The sequence below is a fragment of the Neofelis nebulosa genome, chromosome 6, assembly GCF_028018385.1.
Source record: "Neofelis nebulosa isolate mNeoNeb1 chromosome 6, mNeoNeb1.pri, whole genome shotgun sequence".
NCBI classification, from domain to species: Eukaryota; Metazoa; Chordata; class Mammalia; order Carnivora; family Felidae; genus Neofelis; species Neofelis nebulosa.
The window spans coordinates 7,427,735-7,455,712 of NC_080787.1; the positions used below are offsets into that span (position 1 = coordinate 7,427,735).

The window sequence follows — 27,978 nt, forward strand, 5'->3', positions numbered from 1 at the left end:
TGAGTCGGGCTCTGTGCTGACAGCTCAGAGCCTGGAGCCCGCTTCAGATTCTGTGTCCCCCTCCCCCGCCACTCTCCACCCCACCCCTGCTTGTGCTCTGTCTCTGTCTTTCAAAAATAAATAAACATAAAAAAAAATTAAAATTATGATTACAAAAAAATAAAATTATCATTATATTTTGCATGAATTATTAGAAGAAAATATTTTCCAGGAAAATATCATAGCAACATCTCTTAATTTTGTTTCCATCTTTCCTTCCCATTTCCTGTAACCTAGGTAAGGAGCCATTATTGAAACTAACATGTATTTTCCACTGCATCTCAGTGTGTCTTTGCTTACATGTTGATCAGTAGATGGCAGTCTTGCGTTTTTGGTGTCTTAGGTCCATATGGCTTTGCCTTTAAGAAAGCAGAACCACTCCTTTGATCAATATTAAAAACCGACTGTAAATTTAATCTGGTTCTTATGGATGATTTTTAAATGGCTAACAATGACAATTGTATCCAGTCACTTTTAGTGCATTTATTTCTTCACACAATAAACATTTATTGAACAGCTTGGCTGTGGCAGACAGCAGCCTGGACCCTGGGGATATATCACTTATATTAGAGATCATTTATTTCCTATAAACGTTTCCAGAAAGCTAAAATATGTAAAAAAAAAATTATATCCAACACGCTATAACAAGGTAATAAAAAGCGTTGAAGCCAAGAGAAGAAACGACGAAGCATGCAGGTTTTGGCAGGATCTGGATCCTTCTGCAGAGTTGATAACCTCTGAGCCACAGTCTGAAGGAGAAGTGAAAGTTCACCATGGGAAGAAGGGGGCCAGAAATTACGGAAACACTGCATGTGAAAAGGTCAAGAGTCATTAAAAATATTCCATAAGAGGGGCGCCTGGGTGGCGCAGTCGGTTAAGCGTCCGACTTCAGCCAGGTCACGATCTCGCGGTCTGTGAGTTCGAGCCCCGCGTCGGCCTCTGGGCTGATGGCTCGGAGCCTGGAGCCTGTTTCCGATTCTGCGTCTCCCTCTCTCTCTGCCCCTCCCCCGTTCATGCTCTGTCTCTCTCTGTCCCAAAAATAAATAAAAAACATTGAAAAAAAAATATTCCATAATATGTGAATACAGTGAAGTCCCAGGACCAAGAGCATGGAGTCCATGAGGAAGACTGGCCTCAAATAAATCTGAGACCGACAGAGTGAGGCACATCTGGCAGAACTCATACCTCTTTCCTCCCCTCTCTCTGCATCTTTCCTTTACGGGATGTTTACATGGGGGGTAATTTCACAACCACCACTGAGCCGAGGTGCTGGGGGAAGGTGGAAAATGAATACGCCTGGCTTGTTCATCCATTTCTCCGGTTCTAGGACCTTCCACCTGTTTTCAACTCTGTTGCCAAGATATCTTTGGACCCCAAGGGCACTTGGCAGTGAGGTTTAAAAGTTCAACCCATCTACAAAACACCTAGCCTGTACCCTTTAAGAACTCATCGCCATGCAATTATATATAGAGAGAGACACAGATCTCTAACTAGATGTATTGGATGGAGACAAAGCAAATGTGGCCTGATATTAACAACTGGTGATCTAGGTAAAGGGTATAGGAGGATTCTTTGTATTTATCTTGCAATCTTTCTCTAAGTTTGAAATTATTTCAAAATAAAAAGATTTTAAAAGCCACAAGTCCCCTTGACCTTTGACCTGCATCACCAGAGGCCAGGCTCAGTAGGGACTCTGTGCCTTCTAGGCTACAAGAAAGATGAAGGGATCCTAAGGAGGAGACAGGCTGTGTGGTTCTTCCTTCTGGGCTAGGGCTCTGTCTCTCTGTCTCTGTCTCTGTCTCTGTCTCTCACACACACATTCCTCTAAACATCAACTCTCATTATCACTCCCCTGGTCTGGTCTACACCTCTCTCTATCCCAATGGCTTTGTGTTGTGATGGCTTGTTTATCTGTTTCTTTTGCTTGCTTGTTTATTTTTGTTCTTCTCTTTCTGCAAGAGATCTTCCAGACCAGCCTGTGTCTGGGCATGGATTTCTTTTTTCGGTTTTATCCTGTTGGCAGTCTTCCGATGACCTTGCACCTGTACATTCATGCCTTTCCTGTATTTGAGATGTTTTCAGCCAATATTGGTTCAAATATTTTGTTTTCCACTCCGTGCTATTTCTCCTGTACTTCCGAGGCTCCGATGATCCAAACGTTAGCGCTTTTCAAAATTGCCCTATGGGCTTAAAGCAAAGCATATTTATTTTTACCCGGCATCTGTGAATCAGAAGCTGAGGCATGGCCTAGGTGGGTTCTCTGCTCCCGGGTCTCACCTGACAGCAGTCTAGAAGCTGACCGAATCTGAGGTCTCATCAAAAGCATGACTGGGGAAGTAGCCACTTCCAGCACAGATTATTAGCAAAATCCAATTCCTTACAGCCGCAGAAGGGAAAGTTTACATTCCCTGGCAGAGGCTGCCTGCAGTTTCTTCCCAGATGGGGGTTTCCCTCATACAGCCCGTGCTTCCTCGGAGCCAGCGAGGGAGAGACAGAGAATGCAAACCTGTTAATAAGACAGAGGCTTACTGCGATACGATTGTGAGGTGACATCCCATCACCTTTGCCATACTCCATTGGTTAGAAGCAAATCACAGGTCACATCCGTACTTAAGGACATGAGCACAGACGTGGACACGAGGAGACCGGGATCGCGGAGGCATCTCAGAGAGTCTATCACAGTGTGAAGCGGGCTGTAGACCGAGCCGTGGCCTGATACGTCCAGGGCTCGGCAAGATGGAGTCCTGGGGAGGTAGGCAGGCGAATGCAGGCTGTGGTTGACGGCTAGTATGTCAGCCAAGCTGCCTACAGGATCAGAGACCAGATTTCCGATGGCCAGAATACGATCACAGGGCAGGAGGCCTGGGATGCTAGGGTAAGACGTGGCATCGTTCTAGAATGCGACCCTTAAGACGCAGGTGAAGGCCACACAGAAAAAGTCCCAGACAGTGTAAGGTAAGACCTGAGGAAAACACACAAGGAAGAGGAGAGAGAGTCAGAGACAGACAAGTGAAAACTATGAAAGTTGTTTTGCACACCAAAATGTCAAAATTGATGAAGTTACATAAAGCTACAAGACGGCGATCAGACTCAAAAAATGGCATGTGACGTTCCTCTGGATGCAAATAATTTTGAATTTTTTTTTTAACATTTATTCATTTTTTTGAGAGACAGAGACAGAGCATGAGCGGGACAGGGGCAGAGAGAGAGGGAGACACAGAATCCGAAGCAGGCTCCAGGCTCCGAGCTGTCAGCACACAGCCCGACACGGGGCTTGAACTCACGGACCGTGAGATCGTGAGCCGAAGTCGGACGCTCAACCGACTGAGCCACCCAGGCGCCCCTAGATGCAAATAATTTTAAAGCCAGACGAAGATAACTATGTTTAGGATGCTTGAAACAAATGCAACATTAACTTCTGCTTAAAAACACGAGGAAATTATGAAACTGAAATAGGTCAAAGTGAAATAAGAAAAATCCACTGCTTCAAAACTTTAAAAATACTAGAAAAAATACAGGCCTCGAAAGAAGAAGACTTATTGCTGAAATAAAGCTTAGACTACCTGTTGTCCCTGGAATGAATTACAGGCAAATTTAGTGGGAGAGCGCATAAGAGCAGCTCCACACAAAGGAGCAACAGGCCGACAGCATCAGGATCAGCATCATTCTGGAAGCTTCACAGAAATACAAAACCTCAGGCCCACCCCAGACCCACTGAGAGACTCGACACTTGCAAGCATTTCGTCAATTTTCACAAATTCCTCATCAAGGTAACGCATATGCCCGTGAAATTTCGGACGTGCCGCCTTAGGGCAGTGGAAGAACATTTTGAGGAGTTAGCTCAGAATGCAGAACAGACCAGAAAGACGAAGAGGAACGTGTACAGTATGGGAAAATGCAGTTCAAGGTCAAGGATAGACGAGAGTTTCTGTATACCCGTAATAGGTCGGTTGATCAGAGCAGAAGTGTTTGGAGGTACTAGGCGAGAAGTTTTTGGAATCAAGGACACTGGTTTCTCAAATCACAAGTACTCTGCAAGTCGGAGCAGGGCAAACAGAGGTGATTTATGCCAGTCCTTTGCTGCATTCGACTTTATTGTTGTGTTTCTCCATTGTCCTATCTGCTGTTTGCATAAGAAGTTGCTCCTTCCACAGACAATACGCCAGCTTTCCATGGTAGCTTTTAAGGGTCTCTCTTTCTCTTAAAATTCTAGCAAAAGCTGCTGTTGGTGCGCGAGGCTTGGTCTCTCTTTGCCTCTTCTTGCCGTTTGGGACCTGAGGCCTTGAAGGCTGTGATTACGCTGCAGGCCCAGGGAGAAGGTGAGCAAGAGGTCCATAGCCTCCTTTTCACCGCGGGGTCGGGAGATAAACTCAATCGTTGCCTTTTCCAGAGGGCGCACAACACCTCCAAGCTGAAGGCCCCATCCGAAGGCCAGTGGCCTCATAGAGATAATCCGTGTTTACTCACTTGGAGAACCCCTTGGAAAATCTTCTTTGTGAACGAGAGGTGAATGCGAGTGCCCGCTCGAATCCTTGGGGACCTTGATCTGGAAGCCTATTTATCTTCTTTCGACCGCGGTGTCATTTTGCAGCCAGATTTTTTTTTTTTAATGTTTTATATATCTTTGACGGAAAGCACAAGTCGGGGAGGGGCAGGGAGAGAGGTGGAGAGAGGATCCGAAGCGGGTTCTACGCTGACAGCAGTGAGCCCGATGTGGGGCTCCAACTCAGGAACCCCGAGATCATGACCCGAGCCGGAGTCAGATGCGCAAGTGACTGAGCCACCCAGGTGTCCCACTGCAGCCAGATTTCAAGTTCTAGGGCGTTCACTTAGAGAAGTCATGTGGAATGATTCGGGAAGCTCCTCCTGTGGTTCAGCCCTTCTCTGCCACCCTCTGTCTCCCTCTTGGAAAGCGAAGTCGGTTTAATTCTGTGACTCCCACCTTGAGCTTCTTACCTAGTAGTACTTTTCAGTTAGGGACGGACTCACTCTCATCCATCAGGCATAACCACCAGGCTAAACTTCCTAGAAGTATAAACCTGATCACACCCCACACCTGCTTAAAATGTTTTGCTTCCCACTTTTAATTTTTTCCACTAGACGATATCTAACCACAGAGTGAATCTGGGTGTGTAACACAAGAAAGCCTGGAGGAATTCTTTTTTCAAGTCTATATTTCTTTCTTTCTTTCTTTCTTTCTTTCTCTTTCTTTTCTTTCTTTCTTTCTTTCTTTCTTTCTTTCTTTCTTTCTTTCTTTCTTTCTTTCTTTCTTTCTTTCTTTCTTTCTTTCTTTCTTTCTTTCTTTCTTTCTTTCTCTTTCTCTCTCTTTCTCTGTCTCTTTCTTTCTTTTTCTTTCTTTCTTTCTTTCTTTCTTTCTTCTTTCTTTCTTTCTTTCTCTTTCTCTCTCTTTCTCTGTCTCTTTCTTTCTTTTTCTTTCTTTCTTTCTTTCTTTCTTTCTTTCTTTCTTTCTTTCTTTCTTTTTCTTTCTTTCTCTTCCTTCCTTCCTTTCTTTTTTTAACATTTATTTCTTCTTGAGAGAGCAAGAGAGAGACAGAGCATGAGTAGGGGAGGGGCAGAGAGAGAGGGAGACAGAATCCGAAGCAGGCTCCAGGCTCCCAGCTGTCAGCACAGAGCCCGACGTGGGGCTCGGACCCACAGACAGAGAGATCACGACCTGAGCCGAAGTCAGACGCCGAACCGACTGAGCCACCCAGGTGCCCCAAGTCCATATTTTTCCTTTCAGAATTCACGCAAGTTTTACAAGTGACTCAATTTGTTTAAAACAAATAAAAACATGTTCCCCAAAGTATTGCATAAAACTGGCACTTCAGAAAAACGTTCCGTGTTTTCCCTGTGGCCTCAGTACACTGCTGTGCGTAGCTGTCTCCCACAGGGGCTGCAAGGTGAAGTTCACGCTCCTGAGTGTTACATAAAGGCCGCTGTGACCCAGTCTTGCTGACTTCTGCCCCAAATTTCCTACCAGTCCCTGACGTGGAGTGTGTGATCTGGGTGCTACAGGTTTCTCTAAAATCAAAGCGGGCTTTTTCTTTTTCTGATTCCAGAATAAATAAACGCTCTTTCTACAAAACTTTAAACAATATAAAAAAAACCTAAGTGAGAAGGTCAGACTTATTTCTCCCCACAGAGCCACTTATCTTTGATATTTTGCTGTTTCTGACTCTCTAGCTCTCTCTCAACATATACGTGTGTGTATACCTGTACACGTAGACATATATGCCTGGACATGCGTATACACACATAGACAAATACATGCTTATGTGTATTCACACACGTACACACATGCATAATTCCACAGGCATAGGTTATAAACGCTCATTTTCTGTCGTCACCTTTTTGTTTAGTTTCATAGTTTTTTTGTCTGTGTGTTTGTTTGTTTTGTTTTAACCGTCTCATTAGTTACCCAAACCAGATAACCAAAGTTAACAGCCAGGTCTGACTCACAGAATCTCACACTAAGATATATTGATATCCTGTTTTCTTGGGTAAATATTTAGAAAAATATGGGGTCCCTTTCTATGTAATCTGCATCTGTTTTACTCGCTTAAATTATACAACATTATAAAAAGCATCCAAGTCAGGGGCTCCTGGGTGGCTCAGTCGGTTAAGTGTCCGACTTCGGTTTAGGTCATGATCTCATGGCTCGTGGGGTCGAGCCCCACGTCGGGCTCTGTGCTGACAGCTCAGAACCTGGAGCCTGCTTCAGATTCTGTGTCTCCCTCTCTCTCTGCCCCTCTCCCGCTCGTATTTTGTCTCTCTCTCTCTCTCTCCTTCAAAAATAAATAAATATAGGGGTGCCGGGTGGCTCAGTCAGTTGGGCGTCCGACTTCGGCCCAGGTCATGATCTCATGGTTCACGGGTTCAAGCCTCGCATCGGGCTCTGTGCTGACAGCTCAGAGCCTGGAGCTTGCTTTGAATTCTGTGTCTCCCTCTCTCTGCCCCTTCCCTACTCACACTGTTTCTCTGTCTCTCAAAAATAAATAAACATTGAAAAAAAATTTTTTTAAATAAATATTAAAGAAAAAAATAAAAAGCGTCCAAGTCAAATGGTACAGATACCACTCATTCTTTTAAAGTGTTGCTCATTTTTTAAATATAAAGATGTCTTGCAATCTGTTCGGTCAGTCTCCCATCGATGAACTCTTAGGTTATTTCCAGTTTGCCCCTCTGGCTTTCTTTTTTTGAGTTGCATTTTCACTGAATGTGTTTGTGAATTCCGAGAGGATCAACACTTTTATGATATTAAGTGCTCCCACCCAACAATGTAGTCCAGAGTTCTACCTAGTCAGGTTGTGTTTTATGTCCTTAATAAAATGTTATTGTTTTCTTCCTTTGAGCCACACGTTTCTCATTCGAGTGATTCTTAAAAATTTTGCAGTTTTTGTGGCTAGAAAACCTTAAAAACTTTCTATCTCCATTCCTGGCTGGTTATTTCTACTACCGGGGAAAGCAACTGATGAACAGAAAAAAATCTTTCCCGCGTTTGCGGCCAGTTTCCAAATCCCCTTCCTGCTTTGCACCGTAATTCCTGGTGGTGTTGAACAATTGCGATCGTCCACACTGCGCCTCTGTGCCTTTGCTCTTTCTGGAAGGTCTTTGCCTTTGGTCACTGACTCACCCACACCACCTGTGAAGACTGACTACAGCCGTGCCTCCTCCTGGAAGCAGATAAGGCGGGGTCCTGATCTGCTCTTCCTGGTGTCCCCGTGCACGCGTGTATTATTTGTTTTCAAGACTTGTCATCCCAGCTGTCTGTCTGGGAGTCGTCTCACTCAGCGGACTCCGAACTCTGTGCAGTCATGGGTCAGGTCTTAAACAAACTGGTGTTCTCAGAAGCAAGCACCACATTTGGAACAGAATAAATTCCCCAAGAAGAAAAAAAAGAAAAGAAAAAGAAAAAGAAAGAAAGAGTGTGGAATTAAACTGCTCTGAATGGAAACAGCTGTTAATACCAGACCAGAGAGACCTAACTTTCTAAGGGCCTCTGATCTTTTCTGCTCTATTACTATAGAGAATATACTCTATTAGTATACAGAAATCCTGACTCCTGATGGTGAGCATGACTCAAGAATTCATCCATGTAATAAATTAATGTTTAATGAACACATACTATAGGCCAAAGACTATGCCAAGAGCTGTGAATACAGCAGTTTTCAAAATACACGGATCCCTTCGGAGAGTTTGCAAAACTCCACTATAGGATTACACTGTTTAAACAAAATATGCAGTTTGAAGAATACAGTTTAAACCTTACTTGTGGCATTGGACTGTGGGCCATTTTTCCTTAGTATATTTACTCCTTTTTGGGGAATCCGCTCTTGGCTACTTCCTCTGCTAGGGTTACTGCTAAGTCATGCTGTGCCTTTGAGCAAATTAGAAATTATCAGACCTTAGGGGCGCCTGGGTGACTCGTCGGTTGAGCATCCGACTTCGGCTCAGGTCATGATCTCGCGGTTCATGAGTTCAAGCCCCGCATCGGGCTCTGTGCTGATAGCTCAGAGCCCGGAGCCTGCTTCAGATTCTGTGTCTCCCTCTCTCTCTGCCCCTTTCCCGCTCATGCTCTGTCTTTCTCTCTCTCTCAAAAATAAATAAACATTAAAAAAAAAAAAAGAAATTTTTCTTCTTCTGGGCAGACTAAGCAAAAAAAAAAAAAAAAAAAGCCCGAATTTGTCTTCTTTTTAACCATTTTTTTGGCTTATCAGGTACCTGATGACTTTGCAATAAGTCAAGAACCAGGATTTTCATTAAAGGAAGAAAGGAACTATTATCTCAATTCTTCTGGCTCCCCCTCCATGCCTTAAAAGCAGACTCAATAATGCCACTTAAAGACTTTCACATCCTAATCCCCAGAGCCTGTCAATATGTGATTTCGTGTGGCAAAGGGCACATGACATACGTGATTAAGGATTTTGAGGTGGGAAGACTGTCCTGGAGTTTTCAAGTGAGTCCAATATGATTGCAATCGTCCTTATAAAGAGGGAGGCAGGAGGGTCAGGCTTCGAGAGAAAGATCTAAAGATGTTTTGCTGCTGCCTTTAAAGATGCAGGAAGGGGCTGTGAGCCAAGGAAAGCTGGTGACTTCTAGAAGCTGGAAAAGGTAAGGAAATGGATTCTCCCCTAAAGCCTCCAGGGAGAATGTGCCCTGGGAGACCCCTTGGTTTTTGGTCCAGTGTAACCCATTTTAGACTTTTGACCTCCAGAACTGGGAGAATAAATATGTGTTGTCTTAAGTTACGAAGTTTGTGTTAATTTGTTACAGCAGCAACAGGGAACCAATACAAAGGAACCAAGGAGTTAAACTAAGGGGCTGAGTCCAGTTGGCTCTCTGGGAGAGTCTGGGGAGTCAGACCTGACAGGAAACTCAACCACGGCAGTTTGAAGCTAATGAAGCGAGAGAGGGCGGGCCCTCACTTCATTTATAAGGGCCAAGAGTCAAACTGGAAGTGTCGGTAGCAACCACAGACCAAAAACTACGACTCACAACTGAGACACAATCCAAGAATCAGGAGTCGAGCAGAGCCTGGAGTACAAAAGGTTCAGAGAAGAAGCAGGAAGGAAGGGTTCAGGGTATTGGTTTGCACCGCTCTTGGGGACATCCCGAGCGTAATCAGAAACTGGCTCCTGGACTCAGAGGGCAGGGAGAGACTGAAGAAAGAGGCAGTCCACTCCAGGTTGGTAGGTGACGGGTTTTAATAATAGCAAAGGAAATGTGCATACGACACTTGTCGTGGGTGGCAGCAAAATGAATGGATCTCTGCACCCACCTCCAAATCTTAGAAGTTTATAACGAGGCCCCAACTGGGTGTTCTCAACACCACATCACCATCTCAAGGCCATGTCCTTGGAGCAGGCTCTGGAAGCAGGAAGGACAAGCAGGACCCACATTCCTAGGACAGAGGAGAGGGCGAGGAGGCTCTGAGAGCCCAGGTCTAGCTCATGGGTCAGCCGGTGGTCACACGTTTTTGATGACGTTCCCCAACACAGGGTCGCTTCATGAGTAGATATCGGAGTAGCCAACGTCCACATTTATTAGCATGTGGGCACCAAAAGCTTAAGGAAAGTCTAGCTGACTTACCAGAACCCCTGGGAACGTCTCGTTTATTGAGGACCTACTATCGGTCAGCATAAATATTTCATTTAATTTGTGCAATCCCCCCACGAGTTCAGTATTAGAACCTTGCTTTACTGATGTAGAAACCAATTCACAGAAGGCGGGTGACTTGTCCAAGGCCACAGAAAACACCAGGAAGTGAAGGTGGGGTTGACGTCATTTCTCCGATCCTAAGAGCTTTGCTGTTTCCTCCACACCATGGCCCCTTCCTTTCAGGAAAAATGCTCGTTGACTTTTTTTGGTTGCATGCACAGTTCTGAGCAGAAAAACATGATGTCACCTTTCGAGACACTCATTCTATCAGTGGGGACTTGAAAATGAAGTTAAAAATTAAGCAGCAGAGTCAAACCCAGGCTCTCTGCTCTGAGAATGTGGGGCCAAACCTGATGCTGTCTGACTGCCACGTGGCTAATTATTTATCCTTGTGAAACTCTGTGGAATTATTTGAAAGGGAGGAAGGGACAGAAACTTCTTCAAGTAGCCTTGTAGTCTAGGGCTTAAAATACTGGTTTAATGGCAAAGGTAAGTGCTTTTCTTCTTTTTGGGTCTGAGGATAATTACTAATCAATCAGAGATCCATTAAAGGGAGGGAGCACTTTGAGGGGAAGTCAGAGGAACACCATGAAAGCGGCCTAAGGATTCCCGTCTGGGAACGGTTTCTGGCTTCAAAATGAAGAAGAGACTTTCTAAAACGTGCAATCGATTCAATCGATACTCTAGAGCACGGCTTGAGAGGCCACCGATGTCCATGGACACTGGACAGTGGTCCCTTCTCTGGGGATTCTGTATTAACTGTGGCACCTTGAGGAGCTGGGTGGGTTTCACTGTGGGATAAAATGCTGGATCAGAACTAACAAGGCTTGGATTTGGGGACTGACTGATGAGTCTTTTCAGATTGCCACGTATATTTGAAATGATGTCTCAAAGAAAGGCGAATAGGAAGTTGTGAATAAGATAAAAGCAAGAGAACGTACATGCTTGTGGAGCTCACCTGGCTCCTTGCCCTCAGAGCTCAGGGAAGATGCTCAGAGAGACCATGATGAGCACCCACAGGTGCTCCGATGGGAAGCTCTTGGCGAAGACTGAAGAAGGTCCCTTCTCCCAACCTGCCAGAGAAGGTCCCTAGTCCAAAGCACGGTTGCCCTGGAAGGCAAGCCTGAGTTTGTCACTTGGAGGAAAGGGTCAAGGGGAATCTTGCGCGTCTCCTGGCGAGCCAAGCCGTGAGTCCCCCGAGGCACTGACCCAACTGTGCTTGATTTGAGCGTTACTCTGCTTTCTAGGATCACCCACTCTTGGTGCTTGATACGGTTTTTCTTTTTCTTTCTTTCTTTTTTTTCGCGATTAAATCCATAAGTGAAATGACCGCATGACATAAATTACCTACTGGAATAACCAGTTTTACTTCAGCCCTACCGATTTTTCAGAAAGGTAGGGGCAGGTGACACAAAGGGGCCTCAGTCTTACTAACATGGAAGAAATTGCTTCTTGTTCTCTGATGTTCTCTGATGTTCTAGCAAGATGCATCCCTTATTCTCCCATCTCGTGGATTCTAGTAGAAGAACCCACTTAAATGTTTTCTTTATTTGAGAGAGAGAGAGAGAGAGAGAGAGTGCAAGTGGGGGAGAGAGGGGCACAGGGAGAGAGAGAGAATCAATCCCAAGGAGGCTTCAGGCTCATCAGGGAGCCCAATGCGGGACTCAATCCCACAACCCTGGGATCATGACCTGAGTCAAAACCAGGAGTTGGACACTCAACTGGCTGCACCACCCAGGCGCCCCTGGAAGAACCCACTTTCCAAAGGAAATGTTTAAAACCAGTTTAATGATGAATCAGAAGCACTTCTCCAGAAATGCATAAATTGGGACTGATTCACCTGAGAGGTCCCGAGTGCCATTCTGATGCCCGTTTATTATTATTGCTGTAGTTAATATCAATAACAGTTTACAACGTACATTTTACAATCAGAAGGCAGGCCTCAGACCTTTTCTTCCACTCACAATAGTCCTGTGAAGTAATGTTATCCCCATATTTCCTGTTTGTTTCTATTTCGTATTCGACTAAAGCTCCCCTAGTGTATGAAATTGTGAAAAAGCTGAAAGATTTTGAAAATGGTGAAAAAGCTGAAGTGAAAAAGCTCAGCTTGTGAATGGCAGGCATAGTCCCTGGATACCCTTTGAACCACAGGTTCATGCTCTTTCAGCCACATGTAACATTTACTCTGAGCAAACTGGGGGATTGGACTAACAGAGATGATGCAAGACAGGCTGGGGATTAGGGGAAATCTAAGCAATCGAAAGACCACTATAATGAGACAGTGAGTTCCAGGCTGAGACCAAGAGGAAAAAACGATTCTTTTGCTTAGCCCTAAACCATATTGTCTACGTTGTTAATTTTATATCAAATACAACTCAATATTGTATCATGAAATTATTTTTTTTTCAATTATTTTTAACGGTTATTATTGAGAGACAGAGAGACACAGAGCGTGAGCAGGGGAGGTGTAGAGAGAGGGAGAGACATAGAATCGGAAGCAGGCTCCAGGCTCTGAGCCATCAGCCCAGAGCCCGACGCGGGGCTCGAACTCACAGACTGCGAGATCATGACCTGAGCCGAAGTCGGTCGCTTAACCAGCTGAGCCACCCAAGCGCCCCTCATGAAATTATTTTTAAAAGATAGACTTTCGTTTCATTTCTTCTCCATCTTCCTATATCTACTTAAAGTTTTGCCTCTCTGACTCACGAGGTTTTAGAAGTGTCACTGTGGAATGGAGGGTCCTCAACCATGCTTACAATTGGACCCAGACTCAAACCACTGTCTCTGAGCGCCTATCGATCGTGACAAGGCACAGATCCCGTCGTTTCACGGGCTCCTGCGATTACTTTAGGAAAATCGTTTCCATTACTACGTCCCGAGAGCCCCTAGGCTACAGTGGTTTGGGAGGTCTGCCCGATTTCTCTGTCTCGTGCAAAGGACACAGGAGGTTCACAACTGAAGTCAGCTATTGAGACAAAATTCAAAACAGCCCGTGAAGTCAATGTAAGCTAAGGCGGGGTGGCAACAGATACAAGGGAAAGGAAGGTTTGTGGCAGGATTCCACTAACAAAAACAGCAAGAAAAGGCGGTCATTTTTATTCTTTTAACTATTCGAAGCTCGACTGGAAAGTATTTTCACCATCAAATGTCCTTCTTGAAGAAATGACTAAAAAAAGCAAAGCCATGTAACTTCCCCTGTGGAACCCTCCCGAAAGAGGCTACCCTACTGCATTCTAGGCTGTGCTTAAAATACGAGCATATAGGGGAAGTGGCTCTAGCAGACAGAGGCAGCAGCAGGCTGGGCGTCAGGAGACCCGGTGCTGGCTCTGTGACCTACGTGGCCTGTGTCCACTTCTCGGACTTCCCGCACAGCAGTTTTTTCAGCAGCACGGTGAACAGTTGGGCAGAAGATCTCGGAGCGTCTTTCAGCTCTAGGGCTCGGGGCCTGCAGGACTTATCAGAGCGGTTGGTGGGGAATCTGTAGCTGGGGTGTGACGACTCTTGGTTGCACGTACGGTGAAAAAGTTGCCTTCAGGCAAGTCTTGGGATCTTACATAACAGGGGAAATCAGACAGAAAGTGGTCCAAACTCTGGGTAAACGAGGCGTCCATTCCATTTTGCTTCAGCTAGGATCTGAGTGAAACGCACTGACCCGGGCTCCTGATCTCAGCCAGATGTTTGCAAGGCTCGTAAGCCCTCCACTGCAGGACGAAAGCCAACATGATTCCTGGTGCTGACCTTCTCTTGTTTAGCAACTGGGCATCCATCTAGGTCCAGGTAAACAAAAAAGAAAATTTCAAAACTTAGATGGGCAGATCTTATTCTTAGAATTCAGGAGACACTTGGCGAGCAGAAGACTGTGCTGTCTGTATTACCGAAGGCCCAATCATCGATCTTTCAAACTAGCGGCTTCTCGGTATAACACGAGTGTCTACAAGTTGTAAAAAAGCAAAACAAACAAACAGCAAAAGCACTTAGCAGATATGGAAAATCCTTTAGAATAATGTGACCACCGTGTTCCATAACCCAGAATTAGCCACTGCTGGAGCTTATGTGAACCTGCCTCTCTTTGTGTGGACGTGCAGCTGTCAACACGGGCGCGAATTATGGGGGGACAAAATTCCTCATCTTCTCATTCCTTATGAGCCTCTATCCTAAAGTCATAGGTTATGAACATCCCTGAGGGTGCAGATAAGTCTTGTTCAATTTGTGTGCAGAAAGAATGCAAAGTTTTGAGCGATGAAATATAAGCATGATCCAGTATTTGTAAAGTTTAGGAATGGCTGCCATATTGACAGTGATCTTGGGATGAGGATTGTTCCTAAAGGAAATCAATGTATGTATCCACCGAGAGAGTTTGATTGCTATATGAGTATCAAATTTGGGGATCACGAATTCTCTTTTCCTGTCAAAATAACTGGACATATTTGGAATTGTAGTAGAAAGCCTCGCTCAGTGTGATTTTACACACGGTTTGAAGAACTTTTCAGCCCAAGAAAGTGTCCAAATTGTGTGTAGCAAAGGCAACGATAAACATTTTAGAGCCTCAAAGGTAATACACGTTAAGTGTTATGCAATGTCCCCCTTCCTATTCAGAGAAGCCACAATACAGCATCGTTCTGGTTGTACAGAAGGGATGGCAACATGATCATAAGGAGAGAAAGGGCTATTCTGGAACTTTCTCCCCAGCTCCTGAGCTTTATTTGACTTTCCTGTCCTCTGACCCACCTTAAGCTGCAACACGCCTCGCCTTTGGTTCTCTGTGGTTTGCAATTTTCTCATTTAATTCTTGTGGCACACTCCAGAAAGAGGCTTACTCTTATAAGAATGAATGGTTGGAGAATTTAAATGACGAGGCTCTAAGTCACATAGCTGGTGCTTACAGCTGGATTTCCTTGTAAAAACTGAGTTTTCCATTAGCGTAAAAATCAAGAAGCATGCTCAAAATGTCAATCATATAGCCATGTTGGATCAAAACTTTTACTGGTGCTGAGAGAGGACCACGTTAACATGAGACAGTTATCTGTGTGCCGTGTTTCGGATTGTTGTTCACTCCGTAGATCAAAACCAGTCGTGGTGAAAGAGATTCGGGGCAGAGGGAAAGTCCACCACAGAGCCTGCCACTGCCTCCAGAGGAGCCAAATGGACAAGAAGCCTTCGCCCAAGAAAGGTAAATCCTCCCCATCAAGACTACTTACTGGAAGGCTGGAAGCTTATCTCCACGGCTCTTTTTCCTCTCTTTCTCTTCCTGTTTTCTTTTTCTTTCTTTTCTTTCTTTCTTTCTTTCTTTCTTTCTTTCTTTCTTTCTTTCTTTCTTTCTTTCTTTCTTTCTTTCTTTCTTTCTTTCCTTTTTGTCATGTCACCCATTATAAAGAGTCTCTGAACAACATTGGACCAGCTCTGGCCCCTCGTCCTGTTACCTGTTGCTTTTTTTTAGGGAGCCCCACTGAGTTACCTCTTAGAAATCAAGACAAATGCCCAACAGATCCTGGGACGTAAGGGACGGAATAAGTTTTGAAAAAGTCATTTTAAACAACTTGTGCATGAATTCCTGCCATGATGTGATTGCCAAGCGGCTTTGGAATCCTCCAGTGGCATGGAAAGAAGTCCTTCACAGGCAAACAGTCCTATCACTGAGGCTGTTTGGCCATTACAAATGATTTCTTTCCTTACATTTTTATCTGGTTGTTCACAGGCCCTCTTCTTGGTTGTCTTTAGTTCCATTTCTCCAAATCTACAGAAGAGATTGAATCCATCATTCGCTTGGGAACCCTTGCAACGTTGGCCCCTTGTTGCGTTTTGTGGGGACTTTTAAAGAATGTGTTGCTCTTGTAACATATTGAATACTAGCCCATTTCCATATCACCTCCAAACTCAGTGAAAGTGGCTCTTAGTTAGTTAGTTCTTTCTTTTTTTTAAATGTTTATTTATTTTTGAGAGAGGGACAGAGTGTGAGCAGGGGAGGGGCAGAGAGAGAGGGAGACACAGAATCCGAAGCAGGCTCCAGGTTCTGAGCTGTCAGCACGGAGCCCAACACGGGGCTCGAACCCACAAACTATGAGATCATGACCTGAGCTCAATTCGGGCACTTAACTGACTGAGCCACCCAGGAGCCCCACTGTGTTAGTTCCTGAAAGCTGGGCATACGTGGAGGCAGGGTCTAGTGACATGACAAAGGTGTTTCCAAGTGAGCGTCACATTCAGGAGTCGGGGGGGGGGGTGCTCGTTTCCACACACACTATCTCAGATATTTAAAAGTGAATCCTTGGGTGTTCCGTCAGCTTCTTTCAAAGGCAGCTCCGTGGTAAGTATAAAGCTCCCAGCTTTACGGTAAATGAAATGAATATGCTTTACGGTAAATGAAATGAATATGCAAAACGGACAGGACCTCTGACTTGCAGCTGGGGGACCGGTTTGTCCCCGCCCCCCCCCATCTCCCCCCCTCCCCCACTCACTTTACTGGGGACAATATGACATAAGCGCCCTCCCTTAGACTTTCCTATAGTTACCATCTGCTTCCCACACCTCTGGAAAAAGGTCATATTTGCTTTGCTTGACTTTAAGAGCCCAGATTCATTGTCTTGAAGTCAATTTAAGAATATGGCCAAGGAGCACCGTAGTCATGGTTATTTCGGCGAGAGAAGGCTGTGGGGCGGAGCGAGGGCCCTGTTGTTTTCCAGGTGTAGTCGTGGGAGAAACAGAAAGACGGCGGCCTCGGTCAGGATGCTCAGTGCATCCTTCCGTATTGCCTCCTAGCTCCAGGTTTCTGTTCGTTACGCTATGGACTGGCTCTCATCATGCACTTCTCAAACTTCACCATGATAACCCAGCGTGTGAGTCTGAGCATTGCGATCATTGCCATGGTGAACAGCTCTCAGCCGCATGGTCTATCCAACGCCTCCGCAGAAGGACCTCTGGCAGAAACCCTCAGCGACCCCAGCACATCCATCAAGGAATTTAACACAGGGGTAAGTATATCAGCATTACTTCCTGCTTATGGGTCTCTGAGTTCTCTTTGGGCCAGCTGTAACAGTTTACCAATTCCTTCTTCGTCGATGAGTTAAATAAAATCTTTATCACAGGATTGTAGAAGAATCAGGATTATACCCTATGGTTAAATTTTTTCCTTTAAACTATCAATTACTGCAGGGTTGTTTTTTTTTAATGTTTATTTACTCTTGAGAGGGAGAGAGACAGAGCTCGAGTAGGGGAGGGGTAGAGAGAGAGGGAGTCACAGAAGCCGAAGCGGGCTCCAGACTCCAGCTGACAGCACAGCGCCTGATGTGGGGCTCGAACCCACGAACTGTGAGATCACGACCTGAGCCGAAGTCAGAGGCTTAACCGACTGAGCCACCCAGGCGCCCCTTACTGTAGATTTCTGATGTCACCTTTGTATTTCATGATTGTGTTACCTTGGACCCAGCTTATTTATAATGACCTCTCTGCCTCCAGTCTTTTTTCCATCATTCATTCTACACATTCACATTCTTGTGCTCAAGAATACAAGAGAGCTTCGGGGCGCCTGGGTGGCTCAGTTGGTTAAATGTCTGACTTTTGATCTCTGCTCAGGTCATGATCTCACGGTGGTAAGACTGAGCCCTGCATTGAGCCCCACGTCGGGTGTGAAGCCTGCTTAAGATTCTCTCTCTCCTTCTGTCCCTGTCCCCTGCTCATACTCTTTCTCTCCCTCTCTCTCGACGTGCTGGGCTCCTCCAAAAATCTGGTCCCACTTCTCAGCACACTCAGATCTGCTGTCAGTGGCCCAGGGAAGGTCCTTGTTCTGAGCAGCTCAGAGTCCTGGTTACTTTCTCAGCATTTGGTTTCACTCCAAATGCTACAAGTTTACTTTCGCTCTTCAACAAAAATGAATTTTCCTATTTCTCTTTGTACAAATCATAATCATCCTTCAAAGGGTGGTCCAAGTATTGCTTCCTTCCTGGGACCTTTGCAAATTGTTTTTGTCTCTTCTCAAATTTCTCTTTGTCTCTTCAATTTATAGCATGATGCCACAAGCCTAGTAGGCTGCCAAAAATTATTTATTGGCTTACCTCATAAGAAGAATGTGATCTCATTAACGTGCAGTGCGTGTTTCAGGAAGTCATCTCTGCCAGGGCAGACCATAATTCCTCAACTTGATTTTAAGGACAGATTTTGATGAGAATTCAGGGAAGTTGTGCTTTCCTAATATTTTTGAAATAGAAGTCAACATGTCACCGAACTTTTCCCGGAAGCACACAGTTAAAGGAAACTCTTTCTCAGGTGAAATCTCTCTCAATGGCTGTTTTTCATGCACCTCTTCTTACCACGTAATCATTTCTTTATCTCTTTCCTTCATTTCCTTTGTTTTTACTCTTCCTCTGAAAGGAGCAAATTAGGGGTATAATTGGTTGTACGTTTGGAAGAGGTGGAATATTTGCTAGGTAACAAATACAGATAAGTAGATTTTTCTACCAGGATCCCACCAACCCAAGCAGCACTGGTTTTAAAGTCGGTTTCTGCAGGGCACCTGGGTGGCTCAGTCGGTCGAGCTTCGGACTTCAGCTCAGATCATGATCTCACCGTTCGTGGGTTCCAGCCCCGCGTCGGGCTCTGTGCTGACAGCTCGGAGCCTGGAGCCTGCTTCGGATTCAGTGTCTCCTTCTCTCTCTGCCCCTTCCCCACTCACACTCTGTCTCTCTTTCAAAAATAAATGAAGATTAAAAAAAATTTTTTTAATAAAAAAATAAAGTAGATTCTCATAAAAGAACTTCTTAGCGAAGCATTTTCTTTTTTTCTGCCCCCCAGGCCTCTGTATATGAATGGAGCCCAGAGACTCAGGGTATCATCTTTAGCTCCATCAGCTATGGGATAGTAGTGACTCTGATCCCAAGTGGATATTTGGCAGGGATATTTGGAGCAAAACAGATGCTTGGTGCTGGTTTGCTGATCTCCTCCCTCCTCACCCTCTTTACACCACTGGCTGCTGACTTCGGAGTGATTTTGGTTATTGTGATTCGGATGATCCAGGGCATGGCCCAGGTATCCAGATACTTTCTCGTTCGGAGCGGGACACAGGTACCTGAACTGTACTAAGACCGAAGGTCTTAATGATGTTCATTTCAGGGCATGGCCTGGACAGGTCAGTTTACCATCTGGGCAAAGTGGGCTCCCCCACTCGAACGAAGCAAACTCACCACCATTGCAGGGTCAGGTAAGGATATACACGTGCATTAGAGCTTTGGAATCAGCCTCACCCAAACGCGTCTTTCCTTCTCTACCTGGGATGTCTGGGGAGGGGGGGGGGGGGCAGGAGAAAGTGCCACCGAGAGATTGAACAATGTGAGACGGTTACATAGCCTCTGTAAGAGAGAGCTACCTCGGTGCTGGAAAGCCACTGGGGCTTAGAAGCGGCTGTGAGCTGGGGTAGTCAGAAACGCACTGTGGGAAAACGTTTGGAACTTGGGTCTGCATAAATGTAAGACAATCAAGTGAATTTATATAATACTTACCTAATGGCGCTGAAACACCATTTCAGCAAAGACACACAGGCGGGAATTAAGACGAGCAGATTTCACAGCGGTAAGGAGAGACAGACATCAGCCTGGAAAGGAGAGTCTGAAGAGCCCAAGTGATTCTGAGCTCTTTGCTGTTCTGGGCTAATCTTCACAACTGTCTGACCATTAAGTATGTTGTAAGCTCCCATGTTACCAAAGAGGGAATTAACCCGTGCGCGAGATCGTGTGAATTGTCCACATGCGAACCGCCAGCGGGTGGCCAGAGCAGCCGATGACGGGACTCCAGGACTTTGCTGCCGACGACATGCACCCTAACGGGGGGCAGAGGCGCTCGCTGCAGTGTCAGGAGGCGCATCAGTATTGTTGATCCATCCCAATTACTCCGCGTGGCTGTCCCGGGGGGGATCCGTGAGCGGGAAGAGAGGCTGTCCTCACGCAGTCATTCTGAGTCGGCCTCCTCGCTGCCGGGACAACGTCCAGGGAGAACACTCAGTCTTGTCGTAAGTGTTTCTTCTCCCTCTTCTCCTCAGGGGCAGCGTTTGGGTCCTTCATCATCCTCTGCGTGGGGGGACTAATCTCCCAGGCCTTGGGCTGGCCGTTTATCTTCTACATCTTTGGTGAGTCCCTTTCCCTTCTGTCCCGAGCGCCCCGTGTCCCAGCCGTTCAGCGTGATGCCCACGTTCTCTGTCCCCCGTGCCCACAAGAGAGAACGGGCCCTCGATGGAACAGAAGGTGACGAAGGCCGTTGAGGACCGGTGGCTCCTTTACCCCAGTCTAGGAGATGACACTCCACGCGGGGCTGGCCTCGGAGGAATGGGGAGCACGGCCTTCCGCTCCCACCCCTGGCATCTCCTGCAGACTCGCCACCACCACGTCCGAAATGCCGGCTCTAGCTGCCCCGTGGTTGACACGTCAGTGTCACCGAGAGTTGGTGACACGCACTTGAAATGCGTCTTCGTGTTTTATTACAGTTGTTATTACTGCAAAGATGCTTTGACCTATTTATTCTCTGCCAGGCAGATCTTGCAAAGCTCGGTTTACTCGCACCCCCCTAGGGAGACCTCCAAGCCTTATCCTGTCGGATGCCGTCTTCCTGCCCTCTGTGGTGCTCACTGATAATTCCCTCTCTAAGCTAAGCTATGCTGGCACACACTTATCTGTTTGCCCCCCCTCCCGCCCCACGAGACTGTGAAATTGTGAGGCAAGGAATCTATTCTATAATTTTTTTTTTTTTTTTTATCACTTTGGTACTATCATAGCGCCTGGCTTCTTGCTCGATCAATAAAAGAATGGACGGATCCCGTCATTAGAGGGAATTTAAAGAACATTAGCCCCCAGAGACTTTTAACATCGGACCTTCTTCCAGTGACCCATCTCAGCCACGAGACACAGGCCTGTTCTCTTGTTCTGACCAAAGGATGCCATCCAATACGGTTCTGGCTTGCAAGGCTTCCTCACTAATGATGCTAATCCCGGGTCATTTCGGTCCGCACGTGTTAATCACGTACCGTCAAGGAATATTTCTTCCGGAAATCCCTAACCTAACGGATGCATTGTTTGAATACAAATAACACCGTCTTTTGCAAATATGCCAGAAACTTGGCCTCGCCCCACCGATTTTCTGGCAGGTGGTTTCATGTATGTACGATTCCTGTCTTCTTCAATCCTGACTATTCACATCTTCCAAAGTAAGACAATAATGTGTGTAATAAGAAACACTATAACTACTGGGGCCCTAAGAGTAATTAACCAGCTGCGCAGTGGTCCGATCCTGCCCGTGTTCTCTCCAGACGGCTCTGACATTGACAGATGGCAGTTTGACAGGTGGAGATTGGAGAGCCTTTTTTTTTTTTTTTTTTTTATTTTATTTATTTATTTTTTTTTTTTAAATTTTTTTTTTTCAACGTTTTTTTATTTATTTTTGGGACAGAGAGAGACAGAGCATGAACGGGGGAGGGGCAGAGAAAGAGGGAGACACAGAATCGGAAACAGGCTCCAGGCTCCGAGCCATCAGCCCAGAGCCCGACGCGGGGCTCGAACTCACAGACCGCGAGATCGTGACCTGGCTGAAGTCGGACGCTTAACCGACTGCGCCACCCAGGCGCCCCTTTTTTTTTTTTTAGAAGAATTTTTTTTAGAAGAATTGACATAAGGAAAGTTTAGGTCCTTTGGTGGAATAAGCATGAACTGATAAGCGTGTTTTGAGGGAGGGGCGTGCCATTTCGGAGGACACCCCCTTCCCCCAGCATACAAATCTACTTGAAAATAACTGGGTCCCGGCTTCCCAGGTAGCATTGGCTGCGTCTGCTGTCTCCTGTGGTTCACAGTGATTTATGATGACCCCACGCATCACCCATGCATAAGCGTCCGGGAAAAGGAGCACATCGTGGCCTCACTGGCTCACCAGGTACAGTGCACCCCTCCTACCTGTGGCCCGTGCAGAGGTACCTAGGGCGGCGGTGGGGCTCACAGGAGAGGTCCCCTCGGGGCTGTTCCAACCCCACGTTAACGAGATATTTCCTTTCAGTCCAGTTCTCCTAGACGATCTGTCCCCATAAAAGCTATGGCCAGATGCCTACCGCTTTGGGCCATTTTCACGGGGTTTTTCAGCCATTTCTGGTTATGCACCATAATCATAACATACCTCCCGACCTACATCAGCTCCGTGCTCCACGTTAACATCAGAGACGTGAGTATACTTCCGGTCCTTCTGGGGAAATGGTAACGGCAATGAGGAGAAACGGCTCTGTGCTGCCCGTGGCATCCTGCCCTTGCACGTAACCCCTCATACAACCTCCACGATGACCTTGAGAGAGGCATTGTGATGACTGCCATTGTACGGACACGGGGACACGTGGACGTAAGATGATGTGCCTTGGTTTACACGACCGCGACTGGCAGATCTGTGCGACACGGCCACACGGGCTGATTCCTCCGTTTCCCTTAGAGATTAATGTTACTTTTCTCCGGACACCAGTGTAATGCAGCGTGAGTGGCCCTCTTCCCTGAGACAGCGTTCTTCCCCTGTGGAAAAGGACACTAATTCCCTGAAAACGACTCGAACGTCTGGGGGGTGGGCTCACGGCGCCCGCCTGCCTGAACCTCCCTGGTGCTCTATGCCCGTCCACACTCACGGAACACGTTTCCTTCCCTCAGAGCGGGGTTCTGTCATCCCTCCCCTTCATTGCTGCTTCAAGCTGCACGATTCTAGGAGGCCAGCTGGCAGACTTCCTTCTGTCCAGGAATCTTCTCAGACTAATCACTGTCCGAAAACTCTTTTCATCCCTAGGTAAGGACCGGGGCAAGGGCTTGGTTAACTGATCCTCTTTCCCACATGTGGTCTGCGAGGGTTCCTGATGCTGTGACTTCATTGTCCAGGGCTCCTCCTTCCGTCTCTGTGTGCCGTGGCCCTGCCCTTCGTGGCTTCCAGTTACGTGACAACCATTATTTTGCTGATACTCATTCCTGGGACCAGCAATCTGTGCGACTCGGGGTTCATCATCAACACCTTAGATGTCGCCCCCAGGTAGAAACTTACACCTGTTTGTTCCCCTCGTGCACAGTCTTCCAGAGGTGCTAGGCCTCAGTCCTCCTCTTGCAACTCCTTCCCGTTACGACATGCGCAAGACGATAGAATGATAAATGATGACAGCTAACTGGAAATGTCACTACGTGGCCACGACCTAAGGCATTTTAGAGCAACAGTTGCCGATCTTGGCCAGTAATCATTCAGATGAAAAGCTTCCCAAGCCTCCCCACCTGAGACTAAACCGCGTGCCCTGGGAAAGGGCCCACACACATGTGTTCTGGAAAAGCTTTCAGAGTTGATAATATTAGCTCCCTCAACTGTATGCGTTTGCCATGAGCCACGCCCTACTCGATAGACATATATCGACACATGTGATCTCACAACTGCATGGGGTAGGCCCTATTGTTGTCCTCACCCTAAATCATGATTTTTTTTTAAAGTTTATTTAGTCATTTTGAGAGAGAGACCAAGGGCACGATCATGGGAGGGGCAGAGAGAGAGGGAGAGAGAGAATCCCAAGCAGGCTCCGTGCCGTCAGCGCGGAGCCTGACACCGGGCTTGAACTCGTGAACTATGAGATCATGACCTGAGCTGAAATCAAGAGTCACACGCTTAACTGACTGAGCCACCCAGGTGCACCTGCCCTCACTTTAAACTGGAGAAGACGGAAGGCACAAGAAGGTTAAGTGACATGCCTAGGGTCACACAAAGGCAGAGCCAGGATTTGGATTCAGGCATTTTATCCAGATTCTGTTGTCCTGGGCACTGCACGAACTGCCTGCCGTGCGGAGCAGCCTTGGGATGTGGATCGGGGTGAATCCTGGTCTCCGGGGAGACTGAGGTCATCCCTGGTTGTTGACCTGGCAGAGAGATGATTTCAGGGTTGGCAAACAGACATTGCCCTGAATGTCTCTAGGTGAACAAAACACAGCATTAAGCAAAATGACTTTGCTGTAATAACCGAACTGCCTTAAAGCTGAGTTGCCGAAAAGCCTTAGACAGCTTTCTATATAGAATCATCTGCTGGGGCGCGCCAGTGGCTCAGTCGGCTGAGCGTCCAACTCTTGATCTCAGCTCAGGTCATGATCCCAGGGTCATGGGTTCGAGCCCCGTGTCGGGTTCTGCCCTGACAGTGTGGAGCCTGCTTGGGATTCTCCCTCTCTCTCTTTCCGTCTCCCCTCCTCTCTCTCTGGCTCTCCTTCCAAAATAAATACATTAATTAACTAGATGAAATTCAACAGAAAATAAAAAGGAAGCCATCTGTGAAATGTTCACCCCACAGGTACGCAAGTTTCCTCATGGGAATCTCCAGGGGCTTCGGGCTCATCGCAGGGATCATCTCTTCCACAGCCACCGGATTCCTCATCAGCCAGGTTGGCCAGTTTATTGAAGTCTGCAAGGAGCAGGTACCGCTTGAGGTGCTGGGGCGCCACGGCGGGGCCCCTGCCCTCCACGACTGTACGGTCTGACCGAGACAACAAGCACGGGTGTCAACACAACCACTCTACTCACAGGGGACTCGGAAAGACAGTCTTGTTAGGTCGGGTGTCCCAGGGAAAGAACAGTATAAGCTGACCCTCTACAAATGACTGGATGTTACCTTGATGAGAATGGGCAGAGGTGGAGAGAACAGAGCCCAGGTGGCCTCCCGGAGCAAAAGCATGAGGCAGTTGTTGGTTCTGACCCGAGGGAATGGCACGCGTCAAGGGATGGTAAGGGGTGAAGACAGAGGGGCAGGAGACAAAGATTATGAAGTCTGTTCAGACTAATTCTAATTAGAAAAAAATTACAAAACGGAAACACCAAGTGTCCCAAGGCCACTGTAAAAAAAGAGAAGCGAAGTCATGGTGAAGAGGTCATGGCTGTGGTCATGGGCCGTGAGGCTGGCTCAGTGGGAAGCGAGGGCTAGGAGGCCCCCAGAGAAAAGCGGAGCCAGCCTGCGGTGGCAGGATGACAAGAGTCAGCTTACAAAAAAGTTTTCTTTCTTTCTTTTTTCATTTCTTTTCTCTCTCTCTCTCTTTTTTTTTTTTAGAGAAAGAGAAAGAATATGGTGGGGGAGGGGGCAGAGGGAGACAGAGGGAATCTTAAGCAGCCTCCACATTTGGTGTGGAGTGGGACACAGGGCTCGATCCCACAACCCTGGGATCACGGCCTGAGCTGAAATCAAGAGTCGGACGCTGAATCGACCGAGCCACCCAGGCGTCTCTCCCTCGTTTCATTTTTTTTTTTTTTTTTAATTTTTTATTTATTTATTTTTGGGACAGAGAGAGGCAGAGCATGAACGGGGGAGGGGCAGAAAGAGAGGGAGACACAGAATCGGAAACAGGCTCCAGGCTCCGAGCCATCAGCCCAGAGCCTGACGCGGGGCTCGAACTCACGGACCGCGAGATCGTGACCTGGCTGAAGTCGGACGCTTAACCGACTGCGCCACCCAGGCGCCCCTCCCTCGTTTCATTTTTAATACGTCTCCATGTGATCTAGTTTCCAGGTTAATGTTTGACCAAATAGCTAGGAGTCCGCCGTGACTATAATGCCAGAAATGAACTACAAACTATGAGAAGGATCATCCCAGCCAAATACAACTCACGTCGTGTTGAGATGTCCACCCAAGTGGGGCTGGTGACACTGATGTCAACAGCTAAGACCAAAACTAAACAGAGAGAACGCAAGGGTGAGGTCTTAAACACGTCACTTTAAGGGCACCTGGTTGGCTAGTCGGTTGAGCGTCGGACTTCGGCTCGGGTCACGGTCTCATGGTTCACAGGTTTGAGCCCCACATCGGGCTGTGTGCTGTTTCGGATCCTCTGGCCTCCTCCCTCTCTGTCCCTCTCCACCTTGTTCTCTCTCTCTCTCTTTCTCAAAAATAAATGTTTTCTTAAAAAAAAAAAAGTCACTTGAAGCATAACTTTCAATGAGGAATGTGATGTTTTCATGAAGGTTGAGATCCACATTTCTAGAAAGACATTAGTGTAGGTTAACTTATTTTGATTTAAAGAAAAATCCCTCTTAATCCAGTACCCAATGTTCGTTGTGGTGTCATTCTGTCCCCCCAAAAATTTCACAAAACCTTCTTGGCTATTGCATAGCATTCCCTAGATACTCTGAGATCAATGTTGCAATACTCGAAATGGAAGGTTTCGAGAACGGGTGGAGAAGGAAACCCGAGGCTGATCGTTCTACATTCTCTGCCTCCAGGATTCTGTGTCTGGATGGAGGAGTGTCTTTTTCCTATCTGCGGCCGTCAACATGTTTGGCATGTTTTTTTACATCACATTTGGACAAGCAGAAATCCAGGACTGGGCCAAAGAGAAGACCATGACCCGCCTCTGAGGATAGTGAGTTGCACACTTATGATGCCGACCATTAACTTTGCGACACGTTTTCCATATTGTCCTTCTTCCTTCATATTCTTGGCCATAGCCTCAGCGTTTCTCCTCTGGCTTCCTGTTGGGTCTCCCTGGGGAGTTTCTAAAACACACGGATGAGGGGTCCACCCGCAGAGACACTGAATGAACTGGTCTGTGGGGGAGCCCAGGTGCCCCTGGTTGTTAGACACGCTGCAGGGTTTCTAACATGCAGCCAGGGTTGACAACTGCTGGACACACTTGAAACGTCAATCCCTGTTGCCTTTGAAGTTTCCTCTTTGGGAAATACTGGATGAATAAAAATCTGTGTGAAAATAGTCACTGATAAGTACCTTCGTGGGGGTGATGATGGACACAGAGAAGACCGGCTAGCAGCGATGGTCATGTGTTATAGAGCTCAGCATGGGACAGAAATTTCAGGCTGTAATCCACAGAATTAACTTTTTTATGGTTTGTATACATTGTACGAAACATGGGTGTTTATTTATGTGGTTAAATTCTATTAAAATTCACATGCTAAAATTGAATAGACCGTTTTCAAATTATTTAGATTAGGATTATTCGCATCAGGCAAAACAGAGATCTACTTATCTTAGCTAGATTCCAGGGGATTCACGACCAAGAAATGACCAGGCACGGATTAAATGAATGAGGTTAACTAGAACTCAAGACAGAATTGAAAAGCTCACGTGGAGGCAAGACGGGCACTTCCAGAAGGTACAAGGACCTAGCCTGGAGCATGTTAACGAGAACTGAAGGGAGACCACAGAGGTGCTTTCAAATGAAATGATGATTTGTAAGGAGAAGAATCCTGAAGCTATAACAAGGAAGAGAGTGTAGACCGATCTCACGTACCAAAGAAGTTTCTTTCTGGGGGTTGAAAAAGATCGTTTGAACTTCTTCCTGTTTTCCCAGGACTCTCGAATAGTCATCAGTGCCTCCAACAGGAATTGATTCTGGTTCCTGCCACGTAAAACACATGCTGTAGGCTGTGAGAGCTGGACTCTCACACACCTAGCTGGCTCTGGTTTTGCTGCAACTGTTCTAGAGAAGAAAATCCCACCATCTTTAAAAGCCCCGTAGAAGCGCAGGGGCCCAACCTTGGGCCACCTTAACGGATGAAGAGAAGCTCCTAATGCAGAACAACAGGTATTTCTGCGCAGGTGTTTTAGCACGATGCAAAGATGAGAACACTCCGGCTCTGGCCTCTGGGCATTTACAATATAGAGAGGGAGGGGAGTTTGTAGAAAACAAAAAGAAGAGAAAAAGAAGAGAGTCGCATAATGGATGGGCAAATTAAATACAGGGGAGAAAAGAATGAGAAATGGCAGACAACCCAATAGAAAAATGGGCCGATGTCTTGAACGGCGACTTCACGAAAGAGAAATTC

General features: G+C 46.5%; 1 protein-coding gene and 1 long non-coding RNA gene across 4 annotated transcripts in view; one reads left to right on the forward strand and one right to left on the reverse strand.

Annotated features, from left to right (window-relative positions):
- Nucleotides 1-1,670: 1,670 nt before the first annotated feature.
- The window catches only part of LOC131513662 (uncharacterized), a 99,940-nt gene continuing 73,632 nt past the window's right edge, over nucleotides 1,671-27,978 (reverse strand). The window contains exon 5 of the long non-coding RNA XR_009262701.1: nucleotides 1,671-3,001. This is a non-coding gene — a long non-coding RNA (uncharacterized LOC131513662). The remainder of the gene's footprint in view (nucleotides 3,002-27,978) is intronic.
- Nucleotides 10,535-27,115, forward strand: SLC17A2 (solute carrier family 17 member 2). Of its 3 annotated transcripts, none has more exons than XM_058732787.1 (13): nucleotides 10,535-10,689; nucleotides 13,827-13,977; nucleotides 15,261-15,370; nucleotides 16,957-17,168; nucleotides 18,985-19,218; nucleotides 19,303-19,390; nucleotides 20,225-20,311; nucleotides 21,983-22,101; nucleotides 22,222-22,383; nucleotides 22,851-22,983; nucleotides 23,073-23,220; nucleotides 24,506-24,596; nucleotides 26,419-27,115. In XM_058732787.1, exons 3-13 carry the CDS (start codon nucleotides 15,343-15,345, stop codon nucleotides 26,551-26,553), a joined length of 1,437 nt encoding a protein of 478 aa, XP_058588770.1. In that variant the 5' UTR covers nucleotides 10,535-10,689; nucleotides 13,827-13,977; nucleotides 15,261-15,342; the 3' UTR covers nucleotides 26,554-27,115. The 3 variants fall into 3 exon arrangements, with proteins under 3 accessions (XP_058588770.1, XP_058588771.1, XP_058588772.1); XM_058732788.1 differs by having other exon boundaries at nucleotides 13,831-13,977; XM_058732789.1 differs by lacking the exon at nucleotides 18,985-19,218.